A 27,110-nucleotide genomic window follows, 5' to 3' on the forward strand; every position below is an offset into this window, starting at 1 on the left:
ACGTTATCTATAACAAGCATACATTTATCATCGGGGTAGTTAACAAATCAGTAGGAAAACACACAATTATACACATTACGAAATTTTGTATGGTTCCATGGCATCCTTATAAATATGTTTTCATCCCGTTATTTAATACATCTGTTTTCACATTCACTGTCAGAGGACCTGATCCAAACTCCTCTGAACTCAACAGAAGCCTTTTCACTTATTTCACTCATTTCACTTATTTTCTCTGATCATTAAAACAAGCCAAGTTTTGAGCATGAGTATCTCAAGAGGTTCTATCTCCATTTTAATTATAATATAACAAGCCATTTTCTCTATAAAGCTAGGGAAGTGGATATAGTTAGTTCAGTGGATGATGCTGGGAGGGAAAGTTAAGGTTCAGAAGTGAATTCTACATTGATACTTGTATAGAGACTCAAGCTTATTTAGGGTCTGATCCTTGACACCTTTACTCACACTGAGTAGTATCTTGGCGGCAGATTTTCAAGGTATTTAGATGCTTAAAGATGGATAGGCAAGTTTACCCTGCCTAAATACTTTTAAAATCTGTCCCTTCCTTCATTAGCCAGTTCCACTGAAATCAATGAGAGTATCTGTGGAGTAAGGTGTTACCCAACCTAAAACTGGCACTGTGATGGAGTGCACCTGGCCTTTGTGGCTCCCCACAGCAGGCCACACTGCTCTGCTATAGCCCACCCCAGGAAGCAGCAAAGTGAAACAGAAAGGAGCAGCAAAGATGAGTCCTCCAAGCCTGCCTAGAGAGGCTTCCTGGAAGCAGTCAGTCTGAGCCTAGCAGGCTCAGATAAAAGGATCTGCAGAGCCTTAAAAGGTTAGTTCCTAGCTGGGACCAGAGGACAAGGGTGCTGCGCTGCGCTTTTGAGCTTGAGGGAGAACTAGAGTTTGTTTCTTGCTGCATTTGCTTAAACTGGGTTTGCAGGGAGAGAGAGAACCTAAAATCCTTAGCCCTGAGGGAATGGTGACACTAAAACAGGCCAAGTAGGAAGAGGCCCAAGGAAGAAACAGCAACAAACTAAAATCAAGCAATGTGCACTGCTGTTTATAATGTCCATAGGTTGGAACCTGGAGTGGTGGGCAGGCCTGGGTTTCCCCTGCTGCGACAATGGCATAAACCCCAAGAAGGGGACAGGGCGTAGGTGAGAGCCAAAACAAAGGGCTCAGAGCTAGGGCTGAACATCCTAGTAGGGGCAACAGGACTGCTCATTTATTGAACTCTTTACTACCCTGGAAGTGATTCATTTGGACTCTGTGACTCAGCCAGAGGGCCAAGTCATGGAAGACCCACCCGGGTCAGTCAGCAGCTTACAGGAGGCACAGGGTGAGAAAAGAACTGCAGTACCACACTCAGCTGCTAACAGGCACTCAAGAGGTGAGTGCCTCCCATCGCAGGCCCTTAATTAAAAAATCCAACTTACCATCGAGTTTCAATATAAACGTTTTATCTGTGCAGGAGTTTGTTGCTGGATGAATAACCTCACATCTGAATGTTTTTCCATTATCAGATGCATTAGCAGTAAATTGTGTTTTCAATGTAGAGAAACATAAATGATTTTTTCCAATGTGGGTATCTATGTTATGATTGTCTTTAGGTAACTCTAACCAGTCTTTATACCATGCAACTTTTATATTTTCCGGTGCAAAATCTGATATGGAAACTTCAAGACAGACAGTCTCATTGACCTGGGGTGATGCGGGTGTTGCTCTAATCTCAGAAATGGCAGGAGACTTTGCTAAAAAGGAGGGATAGTTTTCCATTAGAAACACAGTACAATAAAACAATCCTGGGCACTATCAATGGGATTATCAAGAAAAGAAAATTAACCAGCAAAAGAGAAAATATTCACTTTTTTTTTTAAAGGGGACAGAGCACCTGGGCTTGATCCTGCACAAGGCCATGTGCACAGTACTCTTCCATATAAGCACAGGTTAAAAGTGTTAAGCAGAACAGAGAAAGCCAGGGAATTTGATCCTGCATGAATGAGTTCTGCACCAAATCACTTTTCTCCAGGAGCAGGAGTAAGGCCAAAGAGTGGCATGTGCTGCTAAGCACTTCATTAGAATGATGAGGATTGTGATTGAATACATATGTCAGGAACACCCATCTGTAGGGCCCTATCAAATTCATGGCCATGAAAAACATGTCACAGACGGTGAAATCTAGTCTCCCAGCCATGAAATCTGGTCTTTTGTGTGCTTTTACCCTATACTATACAGATTTCATGGGGGAGACCAGCGTTCCTCAAATTGGGGGTCCTGACCCAAAAGGGAGTTGCAGGGGGGTTGCAAGGTTATTTTAGGGGGGTTGTGGTATTGCCACCCTTACTTCTGCACTGCCTTCAGAGCTGGATGGCCGGAGAGTGGCGGCTGTTGGCCAGGTGCCCAGCTCTGAAGGTAGCACCCCGCCAGCAGCAGCAGCGCAGACGTCAGGGTGGCAATCCCATACCAGGCCACCCTGACGTCTGCGTTGCTGCCGCTTTCGGAGCTGGGTGGCTGGAGAGCAGCGGCTGCTGACTGAGGGCCCTGCTCTGCAGGCTGCAGCGCAGAAGTAAGGGTGGCAATCCCATACCGGCCCTCCTTACTTCTGCCCTGCTGCTGGGGGCGGCTCTGCCTTCAGAGCTGGGATCCCGGCCAGCAGTCGCCGCTCTCCAGCTGCCCAGCTCTGAAGGCAGCGCCGCCCCCAGCAGCAGCACAGAAGTAAGGGTAGCAGTACCGCAACCCCACCTCCTACAATAACCTTGCAGGCCCCAGCCCGCTACTCCTTTTTGGGTCAGGATCCCTACAATTGAAACACTGTGAAATTTCAGATTTAAATAGCTGAAACAATGATATTTACTATTTTTTAAATCCTATGGCCATGAAATTGACCAAAATGGACTGTGAATTTCATAGGGCCCTACCCATCCGCAATCCATGTAAGAAGGGGAAGGTAGAGACTCTAAGGATATGTCTACCTTACAGTTAGAAACCCGCATGACCCATGTCTCGGGCTCATGGGGCTCAGGCTGTGGGAGTGTAAAGTGCAGTGTAGATTTTCAGACTTGGGCTGGATCCTGGGCTCTGGGACCCTCCTTTCTCGAAGGATCCCAGAGTCCAAGCTCCAGCTCAAGTCCAAACGTCTACATCGCAGCTTTACAGCCCAAGCCCCAAGAGCCTGAATTAGCAGACACAGACCAGCTGCAGGTGTCTAACTGCAAAGTGACTATGCCCATTTACAGACAAGATACATGTTAGGAGAGACTTGAGAGGAGTGTCGCTTTAGTTTTAACACATTTTCCAGGGGGAGGAATCCCAGATCTTTCTGAAACCTGGAATTTTAAATGTCTAGCAAAAGACAGACAAACCTTGGGTTTAACTTCAGCCTGTGTCAATCCTAATTTCTGCCAACGTGAACCGATGCACAAGGCCCCAGAGGCAAAAAGTCCCTCCGGGTGGGGTGGTGTGTAAGGGGAGTTCTATGGACTGCTGCTACACTAAAAGTAGCCAGCAGCGGGGTATAGTCAAGGGGGCAGACTAACAAAGGTCTTCAGGTGCTTAAAGATAAGTGCTTAGTTGGATTTATGAATGGGTCTGGCAGGTTAAGTGCCCAACTGCCGCTGAAAAGCTATTGCAATTAGGCACTGATATCATATAGGTACTTTTTGTAGATCTTACTAGGCTCCTATCTGCATCTTTAGGCACATATCTGCCTTTGAAACTCTGGCCCTAGATCTTTTCAGCAGACTCCATCTCTGGGACTCCCATGCAGTCCTGACTGGAGCCTAAACTGCCCCTGACAAAATACAAGTAGGGAGAGCAATACCCAGGTGAATCTCATTGTTGCTAGAAGATATAATGTACACCCTCCTGCACCATGGTTGGTGGATCTGGCCAGCTATCGGTAAAACAAAAATATTTTTTTCCTCATGCTCTAGAAAACTCATTGCTCTATTGTAGACCCACAGACTTGTTAAACATACCTGGGAGTTTTAGATACACATTTTTTGTAATGGGCTTTGTCAGAGTCTTGTGCATCACCATTATACCAATCTTTCTGCCATAATCTTGAGCAGAGGGTATTAGCTGAAGACCAGAAGACGTATAGAAAAGGCCCCTGTTATCCTGCTTTGGCTCTTGTACTGATGAACCCTCCTTGATTACATCTTTCTCCTGAAACCACTGGACTTGAATATCGTTGGGAAAGAAATCCATGATTTCGCAGGTCAGAGAAAGGGGTTTTCCATACTCCACATCATTTGGACTAAGAACAATACTTGTAATTCTTGGGAAATCTGCAAAAAGTGTTGAAATATATTTTATCTGCACAAACAAAAGGAATATTCAAGAAGGTACTACTGTTGTTTGTGTTAATATTAAATATATACAGAGTAGAGTGTGAAGTTGATAGCTGTGGGGTCTGATACACAGGAAGTAACCAAAGGCTCAGAGTTAAGGAAGTGACTGTGCTTTTGGTAATTTAAACACATTACAAGAATAACTTTGCAATCCCCCATAAATACATGTATATAACTGGCCAAGGGAAGTGAAGTCCTACACTCAATTTGATGACATTTCTCTGTTTTTATCTGGATATAATGCAAGAACTCTTAAATGCTGCATCTGCTCAATTCCAAAATTTCAGGAAATGTTATAGACATCAGTGGGCAAAATGCTATTGATTTTGGTGAAAAATGGAAAATCGGAAAGGGGGATGAATGAAGATGGGCGCTATCATCTGGTTAGCATAGACAACAGCTTCAGCCACTTATCTAATTGTCTGTAGATCCAATAACCAGTTGATGGCACCCATTAACACATTCCAGCCTAACTCCCCCCACCATCTAAGCTCTGCCCATCTTCCCAATAAAGTTTAATATGGTGACATCCTGAATGACTTTTATCTCCCACAGAGAAAGGGGGGGGGACCAAAAACAAACAAAAATGGTGAGGTGGGAATAGAGTGGCAACTAGAGTGGCATGAGCTGAAAGAGGGGAGTAGGGAGCATGGTGGACTGAGAGTGCACCCAAAGCCTCTAGAATGGCAAAATGTGAGACCTTGGCAAAGGGAAAAATGGGAAGCACATAGAGATCTTACCATGGGGGAGAGCTAATGGAGGGAGAACACAGAAACCCTGGGATGGAGGAAGAATGGAGAACAATGGTACAGGCCTGGGGGGCGGGAACAGACCCCTGCCAGGGTGTGAGGGTGCAGGGAGTCCCTACAAAAGAGGGGGATAGGAGGGTGGCATTCAGGGAACTTGTGGTGGAGAATGGAGGGATGCAAGGGTCCCCTGGTGCGTGCAATGAACTTGGCCTACAAAAGCTATGAAGTTTGACCCCTAATTTATATACCTTTCAGTAACTGTTCAGCTATAGAGCTTTTCTAAAAAATAGTTCCTTCTTTGCTTTTTGGCAGAGCTCCCAGTAAGTTACGTCATACTTCTAGTCTTCAAAAGGACACGGATAGGGAAATGTTCCATATCTCCTAAGAATGCTTGTTTTCTCATTGTTGATCATAAATTTTTTAAGCTTCCTAGAGTCTCTTAAGCCTGAGATTGTGAAATTTGCCTTAGGGATTTGGACACCTAGTTCCCATTAAAGTTAATGGCAATGAGGTATCCAAATCCTCTCAGTGGTTTTGAAATTCTCAACCTAAATCTATCTTTACTGAGTATTTTTCCCTACGTTGCACACACTGGCTTGTTATTGTACGGTTGCTCATCAGAAATGTGTTGGCTATTGATACTGGGACAAGTAAGTGTTTTACTTGATTAAAATATTCTATGTTCTCCCCTCTACATGCAAGGGGAAGGGAGTAGAACCTTGCGGAGCCAGACTGGGTGGTAAAGAGGGCAGGAGCAGCATTTTCACTGCATGTTCACTCCTTATCCTCACACCACACCTCAACCCTGTGGGGGCAGGGTCTGTGGCCAGTGGGGAGCTGTGCTATGGCTGGAATAGGTAGGGGAGAAGATGCTCCACACAGTATTCCTCCTGAGTCACTAATCAGATATCTCCAGGAGAGTTCCTGCCCCCCAAGGCCCGTACCATTGTTCTCTGTTCTTCCTCCATGCCAGGGTTTCTGTGTTCTCCCTCCATTAGCTCTCCCCCAGGGTAAGATCTCTATGTGCTCTCCATTTTTCCCCTTGCCCTTTGCCAAGGTCTCACATTTTGCCATTCTAGAGGCTTTGGGTGCACTCTCAGTCCTCCATGCTCCCTACTGGTCCAAACAGCATCAACATCTGCTCTAGGCCTGTGCCCTTCCCATATAACATAAAGAAGACTAAAGGAGAAAGCAGGATTACCTTACACAAAGAACAGACAATTCAATAGTCACCTTTTAACATGAGAGGATAGGACTTCTTCGTAGTTCTGTTGCAATGGATGACTTCAATAGTGAACTCTACTGCATGGTCCTCAGGTTCAGGTGTAAATGTCACCTGGCTTACTCTGTGGTACAGATTTGTTGCTGTATCAAGTTGAGGGTCCTGGGTTTTAATTGCAGCCTCAGTGAGTTCTTCAAAGCCTCTCATCCAGCGCACTTGACACTGTACTGGGTGGTAATCTGTCACCTGGCAAGATAATGTGACGGCCTTACCACTCTCAGGGATACTGGGCTCACATACAATATTTGAGACTTTTGGAGTAAATACTGCAAATAAAACAACAAATAAGGCAAAAGTAGAATGATTAGGCAGTTGAGAGAAAACAGAAGCTAAAGTACAGACCTTCCACTGTGTTTCTATTAATAAGAAATTCACAATAGCTCCCAATGACAGCAAAGATCTTAACAGCTGCATGTGAGCAACAGGAAAGGAAGGAGAAAAATAACAGAGGAAAATAGGAATGAAAATGGGAATAAAACTCAGGGGAAGAGGTAGAGACTCTAAACGATACAGTTCTGTAAAAAACAGCACATCCTGTCTGTCAGAAACAGAAGTGTTATCTCTGTGAAAAGTATCAGAGGGGTAGCCATGTTAGTCTGGATCTGTAAAAGCGGCAGAGTCCTGTGGCACCTTATAGACTAACAGACGTATTGGAGCATAAGCTTTCATGGGTGAATACCCACTTGTCAAATGCATGTCAAAGTGGGTATTCACATGCTTCTGACGAAGTGGGTATTCACCCACGAAAGCTTATGCTCCAATATGTCTGTCAGTCTATAAGGTGCCACAGGACTCTTTGCCATTATTACATCTCTGTGAAAGTCTGTTTCATTATTTGATGTCTTATTTTATTTATATATTGTGATAGACCCAGACCAGTTGGGTACAGCAGATTAGAAGAAGGTAGATATACTGGCCACTGGATTAACAGTTTTCTGTTCCCTGACTGACCAGAGCAGGGGCTTCTCCAGGGTAATGAGAACACCTGACTCCAATTAACCTGCAAAGAGTCAGGTGAGGCCATTAAGCTAATGTGACCACCTGACTCTAATTAAGGCTCCTCTGATAATATAAAAGGGCTCACTCCAGTCAGGCAGAGAGGAGCCAGGGGAGAGGAAGTGTGGCTGAAGGGCTGGTTAATGAAGACACCCTCAGTCATTGGTAAGGGAGAAGCAGGAGAGCTGTGGGAAAGTTGCCCAGGGAAATGTAGCAACTCTGGCAGTAAAAGGTTGGCTGGCAGTAAAAGGTTGGCTGCCAACAGCTGCTACCGTTAGGGTCCCTGGGCTGGAACCCGGAGTAGAGGGCGGGCCCAGGTTCCCCCCAACCCACCACTACAGAAACACTTCCTGGGAGGGGAAAACAGGCCCCTGTCAGGACAGAAGGCTAAACTATTTTGGCATGAGGCCACAGGAGCAACAGAGACTGTGGGAATTCTCTCACCAACCTCCATTGCTGGCTTATGACGAAAAGGGCTCAGTAGACTGTATCCCTGGCCCTAGAGAGAGAAGGGCTACGTGGAGGGTTGCAGTGAGCCTCTGAAGCTAGCATAAACTGCCTGGAAGCGCGGGACCCACGGGGACAAGTTCGGAGCTCTACCACAATATATATATACATACACATATACACACTAGGGCTGTTGATTAGTTGCAATTAACTCAAACAAATTAATCACAATTAAAAAAAACTAATTGCAATTAATCGCAATTTTAATTGTACTGCTAAACAATAGAATACCAATTGAAATGTATTAAATATTTTGGAAGTTTTCTAGATTTTCATATATATTGTATTCTGTGTTGTAATTGAAATCAAAGTGTATATTATTTTTTATTATAAATATTTGACTGTAAAAATTATAAACAAAAGAAATAGTATTTTTCAATTCACCTCATACAAGTACTGTAGTGCAATCTTTTTGTCATGAAAGTGCAACTTACAAATGTAGAAATTTTTTTTGTTACACAACTGTACTCAAAAACAAAACAATGTAAAACTTCAGAGCCTACAAGTCCACTCAGTCCAATTTCTTGTTCAGCCAATTGTTGAGAAACAAGTTTGTTTACATTTAGAGGCGATAATGTTTACAATGTCACCTGAAAATGAGAACAAGGCATTTGCATAGCACTTTTGTAGCTGGCATTGCAAGGTATTTACATGCCATATATGCTAAACATTCATATGCCTCTTCATGCTCTGACATGCTTTCATGCTGATAATGCTTGTTAAAAAAAAATGCATTAATTAAATTTTGAGACTGAACTCCCTGGGGAAGAATTGTATGTCCCCTGCTCTGTTTTACCCACATTCTGCCATATATTTCATGTTATAGCAGTCTCAGATGATAATCCAGCACGTTGTTCATTTTAAGAACACTTTCACTGCAGATCTGATAAAACGCAAAGAAGATTTCTAAAGATAGCTACAGCACTCAACCCAAGATTTAAGAATCTGAAGTGCCTTCCAAAATCTGAGAGGGACAGGGTGTGGAGCATGCTTTCCGAAGTCTTAAAAGAGCAACACTCCGATGCGGAAACTACAGAACCCGAACCACCAAAAAAGAAATTCAACCTTCTGCTGGTGGCATCTGACTCAGATAATGAAATGAACATGCGTCGGTCTGCACTGCTTTGGACTGTTATCGAGCAGAACCCGTCATCAGCATGGATGCATGTTGCCTGAAATGCTGGTTGAACCATGAAGGGACATATGAATCTTTAGTGCATCTGGCACATAAATATCTTGCAATGCTGGCTACAACAGTGCCATGAGAACACCTGTTCTCACTTTCACGTGACACTGTAAGCAAGAAGCGGGAAGCATTATCTCCTGCAAATGTAAACAAACTTGTTTGCCTGAGCAATTGGCTGAACAAGAAGTAGGACAGAGTAGACTTGCAGGCTCTAAAATTTTACATTGTTTTATTTTAGAAGGTTTTTTGTACATAATTCTACATTTGTAAGTTCAACTTTCATGATAAAGAGACTGCACTACAGTACTTGTATTAGGTGAACTGAAAAATACTATTGTTCTTTTACAGTGCAAGTACTTGTAATCAAAAATAAATATAAAGTGAGCACTGTACAGCTTGTTTTCTGTGTTGTAAATCAATATATTTGAAAATGTAGAAAACATTCAAAATATTTAAATAAATAGTATTGTTATTTTTTAATCATGCCATTAATCGCGGTTAATTTTTTTAATTGCTTGACATTATATATATAGTGTGTGTGTGTGTCTATATAAGCTGTATTGATTTCCCAGAGGAATGCTTTAGAAAGTAAAACATGCCACATTTATGTACAGTAGTTTACAAATGTCCCCAACCTCCTTGAGCAGTGAAACTTTGCATGTACAAAAACAACGAGGACTCCTTGTGGCACCATTTATTCTTTTGCGCAGAGACTGTCCGGTTTGGCCAATGTATAAATAAATAAACACAAATCTGACATCAGGAATTATAACATTCAAAAACCAGTAGGAGAACATTTCAATTGCCCTGGTCACTCAATTACAGACTTAAAAGTGGCAATTCGTCAACAAAAAAACTTCAAAAACAGACTCCAACGTGAAACTGCAGAAGTGGAATTAATTTTCAAACTGGACACCATCAAATTAGGCCTGAATAAAGACTGGGAGTGGATAGGTCATTAAAAAAACTAATTTCCCCATACTAATTTCCCCCTACTGTTACTCACACCCTCTTGCCAACTGTTTGAAATGGGCCACCCTCATTTCCACTACAAAAGTGATTTTTCCTCCCTTGGTATTCTACTGTTAATTGAATTGTCTTGTTAGACTGACCCCCCACTTGGTAAGGCAACTCCCATCTTTTCATGTACTATGTATATATACCTCACACATCTGATGAAGTGGGTTCTAGCCCATGAAAGCTTATGCTCAAATAAATTTGTTAGTCTCTAAGGTGCCACAAGGACTCCTCCTTGTTTTTGCTAATACAGACTAACATGGCTACCACCCTGAAACCTGTTTGCATGTGCAGGCATCAGTCTGGGATCAGAAAAGAAATGTTGGTAACCTGAACCAAGCACAGGATTTTTAAAGAAAACTCTGGGGGAGGAGTTAGCTCTTGGTTTTCTTTTTTAGATAGTAAAAGTATAAAACGTGATCCTGCACTTACCCACTCATTTTTCTAGTCAGGCAAAACCAGCAGTGATTTCAAAGGGTATTTTGCCTTCATAAGGAGTGTAAGATCTGGCCTACAGAGAGAACACAGAGGCCTTGCCTTCACTAAGAAAAAACGTGGTTTGTTTGGGTGTTTTACATATGTAAAAATCCATATTTTAATACATGTTAGCTCACTGAGGTGACACCAAAGCTCCTACTTATTAAAATTGCAATGGTCTTGTCTACCAGAGGATTTTAACGTGTGTGTTAATGTATAAAAATACACCCGTTTTCCTACTGGGGATGGGGCCTTTTGATGAAATTCACCCCCATGTAAAGATCTAGCAGCTCTAAGCCTATGCAGCAGTTAAATCCACAAAATGTGGCTTTGATGGTGCCTAGGCCTTCTGCTGGCCCTCTGTGGAGGGCTGTATTTCCCCTTTTAAAAGGGAGCACCTGAGTACTGCAGAAAGTGACCCAGAGATCGATAATTTTTTGCTTTAAAAGCAATGTGTGTGTTATGGAGATGGTTGATACAGTTTTCATTTTACTATTAAAATAGTATTTTGAGAATTAACTTACTCAAATTTTCCAGCTCCCAAGAAGATTCTTTATACTGGTGTGAGCCTTTAAGTTTAGCTTTGCAGATGAATCTCCTTCCAATATCCTCAACTGCAAGACGTAATATTAAGCTACTGGTGCAGAAGAAAAGTCCATGTGGTCCACTTGTCACGTCACTAATGAAGGGTTTCTCTGGCACTCCATCATCATCTTTATACCAAGCCAATTCAATTGTTTCAGGGTAAAAAGAATGAATTCTGCAAGTCAAAGTTATAGGCTCATCTGGTCTTGGCACATCTGTAGAACATAGGATTGGATCCAATACTGGCATGGCTAGAAAGTAAAACAATGAGATTTGCGCATTTAACAAGAATCAGCTTTTTAAAATGTGATGATCAGCACACGACCAGTTCTGTAAGGTACTGAGCACCATCTGCTCCCCTAGAAATCAATGGGATTTGGGGGTGCTGAGCATCTTGCAGGAGACCTTATGTCTAGACTCTTCTACCTCATCCATCTCATTTGCTATCTTAAGACTTTGTACTCAACATACATGAGTGTCATAGTTCACTCAAATAAAATATTTTACAGTAGGCCAAATAAAATATTGAGCTCAGGTACACCTAAAGGTGAACTTAAAAGATCAGAATCACAAAATAAGCAGTTAAATTCAAGCTTCTCTCTCTCTGCAGATTTCTACATGTGTTTGCAAGGGAGATTTTCTGATGTTTATTCAGGAAAAATCTACCCTATTGCCCACAAGAAGAATCTCTTTGGACATCTATCAATATTGTATACTGCACAGAAAGCAGACGTTACATACTGCTACCTCTAACTTTAGGCAGAAAGCTGCTTTATTAATGCACTGTATGTAGAGTTACACACTAATACAGCTGTTCTACTAAGCAGTCAGTCAGTCTGAGAAAGCAGGACTAGCTGTCATCTCAATTCTAAACCCAATATATAAATTTTAGGAGCAGATACAAAAGATCAATTAAGCTATAAAGAGCTTGAAATCACAATGTCCAGGGGAAAAAATAATTCTCAATCTACATGTAACAGTTGCTGTTCCAACACTGAAAATGTGATGCCAAGACAACAAATCTATTTTAAGCAGCTAAACTCACCCAGGTTGTCAATCGTAGAATATCAGGGTTGAAAGGGACCTCAGGAGGTTATCTAGTCCAACCCCCTGCTCAAAGCAGGACCAATCCCCAACCAAATCAATGACACAGTAGAAAAGTTCTGTGCTATGGGGTCAAGTTCAATATACAGTTAGTCCCTGGTTTTAAATGAGAGTTGGTAGTATTTTCCCTCTGCTGATACTCACAACTTCTTGTCAACTGTTGGAAATGGGCCACCTTGATTGCATTGCCCTCATTAACACTACAAAAGTAATTTTTCCTCCCCGGGGTATTCTCCCCTTTTTGTCAACTGTTGAGAATAGGCCACTTCCACCTTAACTGAATTGGCCTTGTTAGCACTGACCCCCCACTTGGTAAGGCAACTCCCATCTTTTCATGTGTTATAATATATATTCCGCTTACTATATTTTTCACTCCATGCATCTGATGAAGTGGGTTTTAGCCCACAAAAGCTTATGCCCAGATAAATTCATTAGTCTCTAAGGTGCCACAAGGACTCCTCATTGTTTTTATTCCAATTAAGGAAGCCACTTTAATTTTAACATGCCACAGACCATACTTTCTTTGGGCCACGATGCACAGGCCAGCATGCCAGCAAGGCATACTTCCCAGCATCTGTAATTGCTTCTTGACTCTATGTATATCTCAAGTGTAACCTTTTAAGTTCTCCAATGCAAAATTTACATGTTATTTTCTGAATACTTAAAAGGGTCTGTTATTCACAAGTATTCATGTTTCCAAGCAGTCCAAATGAAAACTAGGGAAACACCTTGTGACTTTACTAGTTCTTGGAAAAATATGAGAAGATACCTAAGAATTCAGTACTGAGATACTAACATTACCACATAGATAGGATATAATATGTTACCAACAGCAATGCCAAATAAGGGAAACTAAAGCCATAGATCTTCAAGCAAAGGGAATCTGGGGTAAAGTATTATATATAACCACAGAGACAAAGAGCACCAAGCCTCAAAATGCCATGAATGAAAAACCCAAGGTTAAATGCTGCCTGAATTTCCCATCAGATGGCTTTGCAATGTGGAGCTAATATTCATTTTGAGAAGAAATATTTTATTGTAATGCCAGCTATGAACCTGTCAACAATAAAATTGTCAACAAAAGTCATTACAAAATTATTCAAGATAGCTAAATCCAAAGCTGACTGCAAAGAGTTACAGGGGGATCTCAAAAAACTAGGTCACTGGATGAAAAAATGGCAGATGATATTCAACATTGAAAAGTGCAAAGTAATGCATGTTGTAAAAAAATGATAGGGTCTAAACTAACTCTTACCACTGAATAAAGAGATCTTGGAGTCATCATGGATAGCTCTCTGAAAACTTCAGCTCAATACACAGCAGTGATCAAAAAGGCTAACAGAATGTTAGGAACTTCCAGGAAAGGAGTAGAAAATAAGACAGAAAATATCATAATGCCCCTATATTGATCCTTATTGTGCAGGCACCTTGAATACTGTGTCCAGTTCTGGTTACCCCATCTCAAAAAGGATACAGTGGAATTGGAAAAAGTTCAGAGAATGGCAACAAAGATTATCCAAGGCATGGAACGACTTCCATACAAGAAGAGACTAAAAAGATTAGGGCTGTTCAGCGTCAAAAAGAGACAATTAAGGGGAAATATGATAGAGGTTGTCATAAATATAAAGGGAATGGTAAACACCTTTAAATCACTCCTGGCCAGAGGAAAAACCCTTTCACCTGTAAAGGGTTAAGAAGCTAAGATAACCTCGCTGGCACCTGACCAAAATGACCAATGAGGAGTCAAGATACTTTCAAACCTGGAGGTGGGGGAAACAAAGGGTCTGTCTGTCTGTGTGATGCTTTTGCCAGGACCAGAGCAGGAATGCAGGTCAGAACTCCTATAAAGAGTTAGTAAGCAGTCTAGTTAGATAGGCGTTAGATTCTGTTTTGTTTAAATGGCTGATAAAATAAGCTGTGCTGAATGGAATGTATATTCCTGTCTTTCTGTCTTTTTGTAATTTAAGATTTTGCCTAGAGGGATTCTCTATGTTTTGAATCTGATTACCCTGTAAGGTATTTACCATCTTGATTTTACAGAGGTGATTCTTTTACTTTTTCTTTAATTAAACTACTTCTTTTAAGAACCTGATTGCTTTTTCATTGTTCTTAAGATCCCAGGGTTTGGGTCTGTGTTCACCTATGCAAATTGGTGAGGATTTTTATCAAGCCTTCCCCAGGAAAGTGGGTGTAGTGCTTGGGGGGATATTTTGGGGGGGAGACGTTTCCAAGTGGGCACTTCCCCTGTTCTTTGTGTAACACTTTGGTGGTGGCAGCTTTTAACCTAAGCTGGTAAGAATAAGTTTAGGGGGTCTTTCATGCAGGTTCCCACATCTGTACCCTAGAGTTCAGAGTGGGGAAGGAACCTTGACAGAGGTCTATACAAATAGGAAAGTGTTATTTACCCTTTCCTACAATACAAAAACCAGGGGTCACCCAATGAAATTAACAGTCAGCAAGTTTAATACAAGCAAGAGGAAGTACTGTTTCAGTCAACACATGGTTTACCTGTGGAACTCACTGGTATGGGATGCTGTGATGGCCAAAATGTATAACTGTGTTAAAAAAGAACTAGATAAGTGAATGGAGCATAGGTCCATTAATGTCGATTAGCCAAGATGGTCAGGGACATAACCCCATGTCCTGGGTGTCTCTAAACCTCTGACTGTGTGGGAGGGGAAGACAGGTAGATCAATCCAGTATTGCCCTATTCTGTATGCTTCCCCTGAAGCTCTGGCACTGGCCACTGCTGGAGACAGAATACTCAGCTGGATTAACCATTGCTCTAACTCAGTATGGGGCAGTTCTTATGTTCTTAATTCAGACAGTAACTGAACTTGAAGAAGCTAAACTTTGCGTACTGCAAAGCACTTTGCTTACCTATGACCTTCAGTGTTGTTGTTTCAATAGCCGGATGTTGCTGAAGGGCCTCGTGTATGATTTCAAGAGAAAGTTCTGCCTTATCTAGCTCATGCACGTTTGGAGATATATGAATGATGCATGGAACTTCATAAGTGCCATTATCTAGTGACTTCAAGTATATCTGAAACTGAAAATTCTTTGACTTAGTCAGGAGAGCAGCACTTTCCCCATCTTGCTGGATGTCATCCTTTTCACTGTTCCAACAGTAAATTTTCTCCTTTTCTTTTTGTAGATACTTTTTCAGAAAAAAAGCTACAGTTATAGGTTTTGGACGAAAGCCAGAAAATTGACAATACAAAGAAGTGTCTTCTAAATGCTTCATTTCCACATTCCCTATGAATACCATTATTGTTGGTGGAACTGCAATAAAATATGAAAATATGTAAGTTAGTTGCACAATGCACCATGCTGGGAAGAATGACACTAAAAGGTGAACTGCAATTTTTCTATCTCTGCTGCATAAGTTACACTGTATTTCTGTATGCTAAAGCATTGTGCTTACCAACATTAACTATCTTTACCAATGCTGAATTTTTAAATATACCATATGGTTGAATTCCCTTGATTCAAATGCCCCAATTGTTGTTTCTTCTCCACAATCCTTAGTAGATAAGTGACTATATGGTCAGATACATACAGTCCTCAAATTTTTAGTCTTTCACATAAATCTTTCTCAATAAAGGGGTATCTGAGCAAGGGTTACATCTCCCTTTTTATGTATCAGTATTTTTTCTGTACAGTTAGTACTAAAAAAATAGATCATATTGTTAAAAGTTATCACTTTAAGTTAATTCCAGTTACTACTGATGTTGTGTTTGTATGGAAGAATTCAGAATGACACTCTCACCTACTAAACCAATAAAAGGCAACTTTAAGAGCAAATCCTTTTGTGACAGTATATGAAAGCAGAGCATTTCTTACCAAGCCTGTCACTTCTCCTATTTAATACCTATCATGTTCCAATTTGTTTAAAATGTTCTAGTCAAATACAAAATAATACCTAATTTTTTCCCAAAGGGCTTCAGAGGCAGTGAAGGATTCAGTGAAAATGGGGGTTGAATAAGCAGGGGAACAAAAAGCAATGGCGTGCCCTGCTTTTGGGACATTTAACTAACCTTCAGTTAACCGATGGGTGGCTAAAGAGCATTCTGAGGTACTGATTGTTGTTAGTTTGTCCACTAGTGTTAGCTCTTGTGAATATCTGAATTCTAAGTTTATTAGTTTCCATTAGGATTTCATTAGCACAGTGCACCTTTAAAACTACTTACTTTTCTTAAAACACTTATTGTACACGAAAACTCCCAAACTGAGCACAATAATACAGGCTATTATTGTTCCAATGACAGCTCCAATTAAAATGCTTGAATCGGACCTGGGGGCTGTGAATGAAAAAAAAAATCTGATAATCCTAAACTTGCTCAAATCAAAGAATTTAGTGAAACATATCCACTCCTTCATTTCCTTGTTGAATATTTGAAATGTCACAGAAAAGTTAAAGTAGGCCTAAAATTATAACCCACTGAACTACAAAAGAGACCACAGAATAACTGCCAGGTATGTTTTGCTGTATCAGATCAGAGCTTCCAAAGGTTGTAATAAGAGACCACTAAGAGTACTGAAACGCCCACTTCAAACATTACATATTTGCAAACCTTCACGGATGAAGACCACAAAAAAGTGTTGCAATGTATTGTAGAGTCAAAAACAGCCTTTTGTTAAAGACAAGTCTGGATCAACTCAGTGAGCTTAGAGAGGCACCAAAATGTTGTTAGCCTGACCTACCACCAAAAATACACGCCACTAAAATGGTGCACCTGGAACAGCTCTAATATCCAAAGGTGTCCGTGGCACCAACATATTTCAACCTCTTCTTTTTGCAGACTGGCACTCCTGGGCTGCTTTGCCAGTCCTCCCATTCCACAGCTGTTTCTTTGAGTGTCATTGCATGGCCAGTTCTCCTGCCCCGCTGTCTCTCCTAAGTGACACCTGATATCACTGCACCCCAGGGATAGCAAAAGGTTGACATGGTTTAAATTCCTTCAAAAGAGGTCTAGCCACAGCATTCTGGAACACATGACATATCAAAAGAAAAGAGATAAGACCTTAAAGGGGATGGATACCTGTGACAGTCAAGATGCTATTGAGAAGTAACTTGGCAGAAAATGTTTTGTGACTCACAATACATCTGTAGACATTTCCATTATCTTGCAAAGACGGTTGCAGCCTTAATTTACTAGTGACATTAAATGTGCCATCTTCATTTTCTACAGAGGCTCCTGTGCAGATATCCTCTGCTGTTACGCTACTGTCCTGATTATTCTTTGAAATCTTCATCCACTTAATGTCAACCGAATTTGGATAGAACTTATTGACTTCACATGACAGAGTCTTCTCCTTGTCGCTTTCTATTGTAACTTCCTTTGGAGACAGGCTGACAGTTGGTTGAGCTGTATGGAGAAAAAAGTTAGATTACGGTTATAGTCATAGCTATGGTGACACTTTAATAATGTTACTTTTGTTGTAACACACATATTACCTAAATGTCTGATATGTGCAATGTTTCATCTTTTTTCCCTAAATGAGTAATTTTTCCCCGGAAATATGACTGCAGTAGGGAATATTACTTGGATGATAAACAGCACTAATGTTCATTAGGACCTTGGCAGTTTTGTTATTCTCTGCTATTTCTAAAAAAAATTTATAGAGAGAGAATAATAGTGTCTCAGATTTACAGCATTTCTGACTAGTGAAAATGCCACTGCAAGACTAAGGTTTGGATAATGAAAACCTTATCTAGCTAGAACCTTAGCAATTATGACAAACAGGCTTATTTAGATCCACATTTCCCCTCATCTGCAAAAAAATCATGGAAGGGGAATATTTAGACTGATACCACTGTGGAGATGTTGCAGGGGAAAATGAGCTGCAGTGTTCTCTGCTTGTAGCAAGGAAAGCGACAGTGAATAGAGAACAGGGATTGTGCCCTCTCCAAGGCAACTAAGATGGAGATATATAGAAAATACCAGGACAAACCCCAAAGATGAAGACTGCCAATCCACATATACATTCCCAGGGCAGGTGTGCTCACCAAACTCCTGTCATCATTACTGGCAGCACAACTTACCCAATTTCTTGGGTTATTCCACTTATATCATGCAATTCCCACTCCTCCACAGGGGCTCCGTGGGGAGAGGAAACTAGTACCCTAAAATGGACTCCCATATTCAAATAATCTGCCTTCAAGTCCCCAGGATACAATATGAAAAAAATTCTACAATAAAATCACTTACCAACTACCTCTAAAACAGCTGTTCCCTGAGCATCAAAAGGGGTGACAGTAACTTGGCAGGTATATGTTCCCGCTTCCTTAAACTGTATCTGTGGGAGAGAGAGTGCAGCATTTCCTCTTCTCAGGTCACTGTCAGACATACTGGCCCCATTTCTATGGGGAGTATGGTCTCCAATAAGAAATGTGAATACTTCCTCTTTTTGGTCTGCTCTCGGAGTCTTAAGATACCAGGTAACTCCCACATTCTTGAGATCCAGTTCTGCTGTACTGTACCCAGAGATCTTGCATGGTATGGAGATGTTATCATTCAGTGACACTATTTGTGGGGTGCTTCCCATCAGCACTTGAAGAGTTTCTTCAAAAACAGAAAGTATATATTTTGAGCAATACATCCTAAAGGCAAGGTTCCTTTTAACGCAGTTATTTGGCTGAAGGATCATTTGGTATTTTAGTAGCCTGTTTCCTGACCCATAATCCTCTGTAACCTGTCTCAATGGAAATCTAATGAAAGCTTTCCTTTCTAAATTGATAATGGCTTTATGAATAACAATTTTTGCTTTTATTTGAATGAAATAATAGAGATAACACAGGCTAGTTGGGTGGCCCTGGTCCTTAGGAACTACAGTGCAGGAAGAACTTTAGAAGTGAATACACTGCATATTACATGTAATACACTGGAGCTTTGTGGTAAAACTACAGCAGCACCTAATGGAAGAGAAATGTGCATTCTATGTATCCATCCATCCATCCCAGGTATTTATATGGACCCTATCATAATCATTTATATGGACCCTTATCATAATTGCTGAGCACCTCAGACTCTCTTATGTATTTTATCCTCACAGTAGCCCTGTGAGGTAGGGAAGTGCTATTATCCCCAATTTACCCATTGGGATATGACGCACAGAGAGACTGAATGACTTGCCCATGGCCAAGCACGAAGTCTGTTGTGGAGTGGAGAACTTAACCCAGTTGAGTCCCAGGCTAGCGCCCTCAACACTAGACTCAGTGTCCCAGTCAGAAGCCACTTGTGCATCTTCTCTAAAGGAAAATCTGTGCTGCTGGGTCCCCATCGCCACTGGGGTGAGGGGAAGAGGGACACAACACCACCAATTCCTTGTCATAGAATTATAGAAGTGTAAGACTAGGAAGGGACCTCAATAGTTCAGTCCCCTGCACTTAAGGGGACTGATAATAAGTAATAACTAAACCATTCCTGACAGGTGTTTGTCTAACCCAGTAGTTCTCAACCCGCGGCCCGCAAGCCACTTGTGGCCCAATCAGCACACAGCTGTGGTCCATGTGACATCCTCAGGGCCATACAGGTAGTTTATATATTGTGTGGATGCAGCCCACATAACACATAGAGTGCTGCATATGCGGCCCACAATGGTAAATAAGTTCAGAACCACTGGTCTCACCTGTTCTTGACCTCCAAAGACAGACATTCCCCAACCTCCCTCAGCAATTTGTTCCTGTGCTTAACTACCCTGACAGGAAGCTTTTCGCAATGTCCAATCTAAACGTCCCTTGCCTCAATTTAAGCCCATTGCTTCTTGTCCTATCCTCAAGGTTAAGGAGAACAACTTTTCACCCTCCTCCTTGTAAGCACCTTTTATATACTTGAAAACTTATCATGCCCCTTCAGTCTTGTCTTCTCCAGACTACACAAACTCATGTTTTTCAATCTTTCTTCATAGGTCATGTTTTTTAGACCTTTAATCATTTTTGTTGCTCTCCTCTGGACTTTCTCCAATATGTCCACATTTTTCCTGAAATGTGGCATCCAGAACTGGACACACCACTCCAGTTGAGGCCTAATCAGCACAGAGTAGAGTGGAAGAATTACTTCTTGTGTCTTGCTTACAACACCCCTGCTAACACATCCCAGAATGATGCTTTTTTTGCAACAGTGTTACACTGTTGACTCATATTTAGCTTGTGATCCACAATGACCCCCAGACCCCTATCTGCCGTACTCCTTCCTAAGCAGACATTTCCCATTTTGTATGTGTGCAACTGATTGTTCCTTCCTAAATGGAGTACTTTGCATTTGTCCTTATTGAATTTCATACTATTTACTTCAGACCATTTCTCCACTTTGTCCAGATCATTTTGAATTTTAATCGTATCCTCCAAAGCACTTGCAACCCCTCCGAGGTTGTTATTGTCCACAAACTTTATAAGTGTACTCTCTATGCCATTATGTAAATCATTGATGAAGATATTGAACAGAACTGGACCAAGGACCGATCCCTGCAGGACCCCACTCAATATGCCCTTGCAGCATGACTGTGAACCTTGATAACTCCTCTCTAGGAATGGTTTCAGAGTAGCAGCCGTGTTAGTCTGTATTCGCAAAAAGAAAAGGAGTACTTGTGGTACCTTAGAGACGAACATTTATTTGAGCATAAGCTTTCGTGAGCTACAGCTCACTTCATCAGATGCATCCGATGAAGCTCACGAAAGCTTATGCTCAAATAAATTTGTTAGTCTCTAAGGTGCCACAAGTACTCCTTTTCTCTCTAGGAATGGTTTTCGTGCCAGTTATGCACCCACCTTATTATAGCTCCATCTAGGCTATATTTCCCTAGTTTGTTTATGAGAATGTCATGTGAGACAGTATCAAAAATCCTACTAAAGTCAAGATATACCACATATACCACTTTCCCCCATCCACAAGGCTTGTTACTCTGTCAAAGAAAACTATTATATTGGTTTGATACGATTTGTTCTTGCCAAATCCATACTGACTGTTATTTAGTTATCTTCTAGGTGTTTGCAAATTCATTGCTTAATTATCTGCTCCATTATCTTGCTGGGTACTGAAGTTAAGATGACTGATCTGTAATTCCCCAGGTTGTCCTTATTCCCATTTTTATAGATTGGCACTATATTTGCCATCTTTTAGCTCTCTGGAATTTCTCCCATCTTCCATGAGTGTTCAAAGATAATCGCTAATGTCTCTGATATCTCCTCAGGCAGCTCCTTGAGTATTCTAGGATGTATTTCATCAGGCCTTGCTGACATGAAAACATCTAACTTGTCTAAGTAATTTTTCACTTGTTCTTTTCCTGTTTTAGCCTCAGATCATACCTCATTTTCACTGGCATTCACTGTGTTAGAAGTCCAATTGCTACTAACCTTTCTGGTGAAAACTGAAACAAAAAAAGCATTTAGCACTTCCACCATTTCCACATTTTTTGTTGTTGTCTTCCCCCCTCATTCCCCACTCTTTCCCCTGTCCTTGGTCTTCCTCTTGCTTCGGATGTATTTGTAGAATGTTTTCTTGTTATCCTTTATGTCTCTACCTATTTTAATCTAATTTTGTGCTGTGGTCCTTCTAATTTTATCCTGACATGCTTGTGTTGTGTGTTTTGTTTTGTTTTTTATACATCCTTTGTAATTTGACTGAGTTTCCACTTTTTGTAGGACTCCTTTTTGATTTTGAGACTAATGAAGTTGTCCTGGTTAAGCCAGGATGGTCTCTTGCCATACTTCCTATCTTTCCTATGCAGTGGGATAGTTTGCTCTTGTGCCCTAAGTTATGTCTCTCTGAAAAATTGTCAACTCTCTCAAACTGTTTATCCCTTAGACTTTTTTCCCATGGGATCCTACCTACCAACTCTGAGTTTGCTAAAGTCTGTCTTCTTGAAATCCATGATCTTTATTCTGCTGTTTTCCCTCCTACCATTCCTTAGGGCTTGGCTACACTTGTGAGTTAGAGCGCATTAAAGCAGCCCTGGGTGCCCTAGCTCACTACCCGTCGACACTGGCAAGGCAGATAGAGCACTCTGACTTTACGGCTACAGCGCTGCTGGTACTCCATCTTGGCGAGAAGATTAACACTTGTTGTGTAGTGGCTGAAACACCCGGGCGTCAGTGTGAAGGAGGTGTTGCATTACTGCGCTCTGATCAACCTCCAGAAACGTCCCATAATCCCCTTAAGTCAAGTGTCCACTCTTCTCATTGTTTTGAACTCGCCTAGGAATGCGGATATTCCTTTGAAAGCTCCGTTTCTGACAGCCGGCTCGGAGACAAAGCAAGCCGTTACTGTGGAATGCTGTCTGTGTGTGAGAGAGAGAGAGAGGCGGGGAGGAGGGGGAGGTCTGCTGCTGTCTGAACTTACGAGACAGCACGCTGACATGCTTTCAGCCCCCCAAAAGCCCACTCTCTCTCCCCCCCACATACACACAACACACTCTCTCTTGCACTCCACCCCACCACACCCCCATTTGAAAAGCACGTAGCAGTAAATTGCATGCTGGGATAGCTGCCCATAATGCAACGCTCCCAATGCCGCTGCAAGTGTCGCAAAAGTGGCCACGTCAGTGTGCTTGAAGATGTCAGTGTGGACAGATTGCAGCGCTTTCCCTACTGCACTCTACAAAGGCTGGTTTAACTCAAAGCGCTCTGCATCTGCAAGTGTAGCCATACCCTTAGAATCATAAACTCTATTATTTCATGATCACTTTCACCCAAGCTGCCTTCCACTTTCAGATTCTCAACCAGTTATTCCCTATTTGTCAAAATCTAATCTAGATCAGCCTCTCCCTGGTAGCTTCCTCCACCTTCTGAAATAAAAAATTCTCCCTTCCCTTTGGGGAGACAGATGAATAATAAATACAGATAGATTCTTGCATAAAATCTATCTTTGGAAATGTGTCAGACTTCCATAGGCTATTTCAAAATAGCCAGGGAAGAACTCCAGGATCTCCAAAATGATCTCAATCTTGGGCATGTCTACATGACAACAGTAAAAGAAAAGGTGTCTCCCTATACACATTTTTTGCATGGCTGCCTATGGGCCTGCTTGGGGACACTGTTTCCATTCGGGTACATATCTGCTCTTGTCTCTATTTGCTGCATTCTGTATTTCCTGCATTCTGTACACACAGGACGATGTAATGCAGCATCACCAAATAATATAGAGAACTGCAACATCAGTCTCTCAAATGGGTGATCTCCCCCTAAGTCTGGTGCATTCAGATTTGGTTCAGTGTTGTTGATTTTCAACTTCTTGAGCTCAGGCAGTTTGACTGCTCACATACCAGGACCTTCAGGAATCGTTGTATAACACTCCATAGAGTGGAGAGATGACAAGAGATGGCATGTGCTGAGCGTGAGGAAGGTTACCAGGGGAGAATGGAGGTTGTATCACTTTCTTACTGTACTTATTGCATTGACAAGACCTGTACAGACCATAGGAGGCCTAATGGTGGTCTCAAGAATTTAATTATTACTGCAGAATCTTGAAGCAGTGGGGAATCACCTCACCATACTTAAGCAGCCCAACTGCACTGTACAGTTATGGAGGCAACTTCAGCAGATGTGGAGGGGGAAACCCCTCCCTAATGGGTGACCAATTAATTCATCTGCACCCCTACACAGAGGCAGAATGATTCCTGCACCCTGGTGGTAGTGGTGGAAGTAAGATATCAGCAAGGCACTGCAAATTTATAGCGCCATGATGTGTGTGATAGTGGGTTGGTTTCTTCTTTCTTCCCACAGCCTCCAAAGGAACTTAAAAAGGGATGTTCTCCCCTAACGCAGCCCTTTCAGCTGGCAGCAGTGAAAGGGAGCTGGCAGCCAGAGGAGGTGATGAGGTGGAGAAGTAAGTAGAAGGATATTACAAAACAAAAGAAAAAGAAAAATATTTTAGAATACAGAGATCTTGGTCCCATCCTCCATACCACAGCAGGTGGCTGTGTGATACTGCAGCCCAAGTAATGGAGAGGAACCGGGATATTGGGAGCTCATTAGAGAGGCACAAAGTTGATTTATGTGAGCTCCTCTTCCCTTCCCAAACACTTCCCCAACTTGCTTCTGTGAAGAAGGAGTGAGATGTTCCTGCACTGATCCAACTGTTGTGGGATAAATCCCAGTTTATATGGCAGTGAGGGGTCACCCCATCCATTTCTTCTGCATAACCAGCCCTAAGGATCTGGTCCCACAGAAACAGCTGGCATCCGTTTACAAGCCTATTTTAGTAGTCATGCAGGGTATGTCTGCACTCCAAATGAAAAATGTGATTGTAGCACATGTAAGCATACCTGTGGTAGCTTTAAGCTAGCTAGAGCATGGATAACAGTGAAGTGTAGATATGTTGGCATGGCCTTCAGCATGGGTCAGCAACAAGAGTACATACCCAGACTCCCTGAAGGGCTTCTGCTTGGGTTTTTGGCACAGGCTTCAGCATGGTCTAGCAACCCAAGTATTTTGTTGTTTATACTTCCTGAAATTTCAGTTTTTTATGGATTAAGAAGCAATTACACTGTGTAGGTTTGGGGTCTTGCTTGGGTCTATACTTTTACAAAACTTCTCTTTGTTTTATTCTATATGTCCTTTATTTTGGTGAAATTTCTAAAAATGTAAACTTACATTGCTTTTTTTTAAAATTAGCCTTTGAATAAAGAACTGAGAGCCTTGAGTTAGGTGGGAGAATAACTGATTCCAGGAGTGAAAGTAATTTAAGGGACTTACCGGTATGCAGGGCGGACAGGATCCTGAGCAAGGTGGGGGGATGGCTCAACCAGAAGGGGCGGGGCATGGGGTGGAAGGGGCGGGGCTGGGGTCAGACTCCCCTAGCCTGTCCTTCAGCATGGCCCAGCAGTGATTTAAAGGGCCCGGGGCTCCCGGCCACTGCCACCAGCGCTACCCCAGGGCTCCAGCAGTGATTTAAAGGTCCACAACCTGGGGCCCTTTAAATTGCTGCCGAGCCCTGAGGCTCCCAGCTCCTGCTGCTACCCCAGGACTCCGGCCGCGACTTAAAGGGTGCTATGCACTGGCATGGGGGGTAAATCATAGTCAGAAAATCTGAATCTACTAGAAGGGAGGTAGACAGATACTTTCTTCTTTTTTTTCTCCTGAATTGAGTGTTTCCATCTTGAACAGTCAACACAGCAACAGACCAGCACAAGTGTGTTGCTATTGCAATCCTTCATGTGCTCTTGCCTACTTAAAAAGAGTACCAGCCTAGTGGTATGCCGCTTAAGTGGCAATAGCTTGTCCCAGGCTCCAGTCCAACCAACTTATTTTTTATTTATATATAAATAAAAAGTTTGCACAATGAGCTGTGCTAAAATTTGTGAAAGAACGCTGAGGCTCATTTATGTCAGCTGCACTCTTTGAATAAGGGCAATTTTGCATTGCAAGATCAGTCTTTAAATGCAAAATGTAAGTCCAGTTCATCTAAATAAGTCCCAATGTGTTTTTAACTAATTTAAGAACAGCTGATTGTACAAATTACTGATAGAGGGGAATCACTTTGCTCACCATGTAGCCAACTTGGGGGTTAAGGGCAGCTGACTAATAGCAGACAGCAGCACAGCCCTAGCGTATGGAACAGGAAGTACAGCAGAGGCTAGGCCATTGAAAATACAGGGGGAGTTTAGGCTGGTCCTGGCTTGAGATCCAATTATGTTAGACCTAACACTCAAACTCTAATTAATAAACAGAGTGAAAAGAACTGCTCTGGTACCAGTCAGTGTGGGGATTGTCACTGACTCCCTAGCATCACCTCCCCACCGGACTCAGCCTCCAGTTGTGACATTTTAAACAAACGGCCCTTTGTAAATTTCAGAGTAACAGCTGTGTTAGTCTGTATTCCCAAAAAGAAAAGGAGGACTTGTGGCACCTTACTTGAGCTTATGCTCAAATAAATTGGTTAGTCTCTAAGGTGCCACAAGTACTCCTTTTTCTTTGTAAGTTAAATATTAAACGTCTGGTTTAAATAAACAGCCAGGCCCCGGATAACCCCTGAGCCCCAGGGAGAGGCCAGATCGGATTGGTAAACAGGCGAGGGAGTTTGGGGGAGGCCGGGCCCAGCCGGGGAATCGGAACACTGAGCAGTTACAGAATTAAACCCAAGACACCAGCTGGGCCAGGCAAACTGACCCCTGCAATGAGAGGGGGGAGCCCCTCAAAACCCTTCCCCATCCCACCCCGCTGCAGGCTCAGGACGCCGGGGACACTGGGCGCTACACCCGCCCCCCACCCATACCCCTTGGCCCGGGGGCACCCGCAGCTTGGCCCGATTCTGTACCGGGGCCGCCCCCATCGCTGTGGCCCGAGGACCTCCCCCCGGCCGCCCCCGGCCGAGCGCTCGTTCACCTGCCAGCTGGAGCAGGCCGCCGAGACCCAGGAGCAGCAGGCACCGCTGCCCAGCGGAGCCCCCTGCCCACGCCATGGCCCGCGGCCGACCCAGCCCGGGGGCGGCGGTCGCTCTGCTCCGTCTGCCCCGGGCCTGAGCGCTGCGCGTCTGGATGGCAAAGGGACGTTGGTTCGCTTTTACTTTCTCTCTCTGGTATCCTTGGCCCCAAGAAGGGCGCGGTGCATGAAGCCTGGGGATGGGATCGGAGCTGGCACGCCGCGTAGCGTGTACTTTGTACAAGGAAAGACCGGTCATTTTCTGGCTTTGCGTTTGTGTGACCCCCACGCAAACACTAAAAGCTGGGACTTCCTTGTTTTTAAAAGCACTGACCCACCAGCTTCCACCTGCCCACCCCATCGCCCAAAGCCCTACCCCGACAAAAGTGTAATGCCTGGCAGAAAGAGTCACCCAAAGAGACATGAAGGAATTTTGTAGCCGCTAGGCTACTGATAGCCTCTCTCTGCGAGACGAAAAATAGTCCAAACC

General features: G+C 42.6%; 1 protein-coding gene across 1 annotated transcript in view; it reads right to left on the reverse strand.

Moving 5' to 3' along the window:
* The window catches only part of LOC311521458 (uncharacterized protein), a 33,950-nt gene extending 7,000 nt beyond the window's left edge, over window positions 1-26,950 (reverse strand). The window contains exons 1-9 of the mRNA XM_084629792.1: window positions 26,585-26,950; window positions 18,474-18,827; window positions 17,304-17,630; window positions 16,452-16,562; window positions 15,142-15,543; window positions 11,097-11,408; window positions 6,341-6,655; window positions 3,984-4,295; window positions 1,443-1,757 (exon numbers count right to left, since the gene is read on the reverse strand). Coding sequence (XP_084485918.1) covers window positions 1,443-1,757; window positions 3,984-4,295; window positions 6,341-6,655; window positions 11,097-11,408; window positions 15,142-15,543; window positions 16,452-16,562; window positions 17,304-17,630; window positions 18,474-18,827; window positions 26,585-26,879 — 2,743 coding nt within the window. The 5' untranslated portion in view covers window positions 26,880-26,950. The remainder of the gene's footprint in view (window positions 1-1,442; window positions 1,758-3,983; window positions 4,296-6,340; window positions 6,656-11,096; window positions 11,409-15,141; window positions 15,544-16,451; window positions 16,563-17,303; window positions 17,631-18,473; window positions 18,828-26,584) is intronic.
* Between the last annotated feature and the right edge of the window lie 160 nt (window positions 26,951-27,110).

Source organism: Lepidochelys olivacea (assembly GCF_965140295.1).
Source record: "Lepidochelys olivacea isolate rLepOli2 genome assembly, chromosome: 6".
NCBI lineage: Eukaryota > Metazoa > Chordata > Testudines > Cheloniidae > Lepidochelys > Lepidochelys olivacea.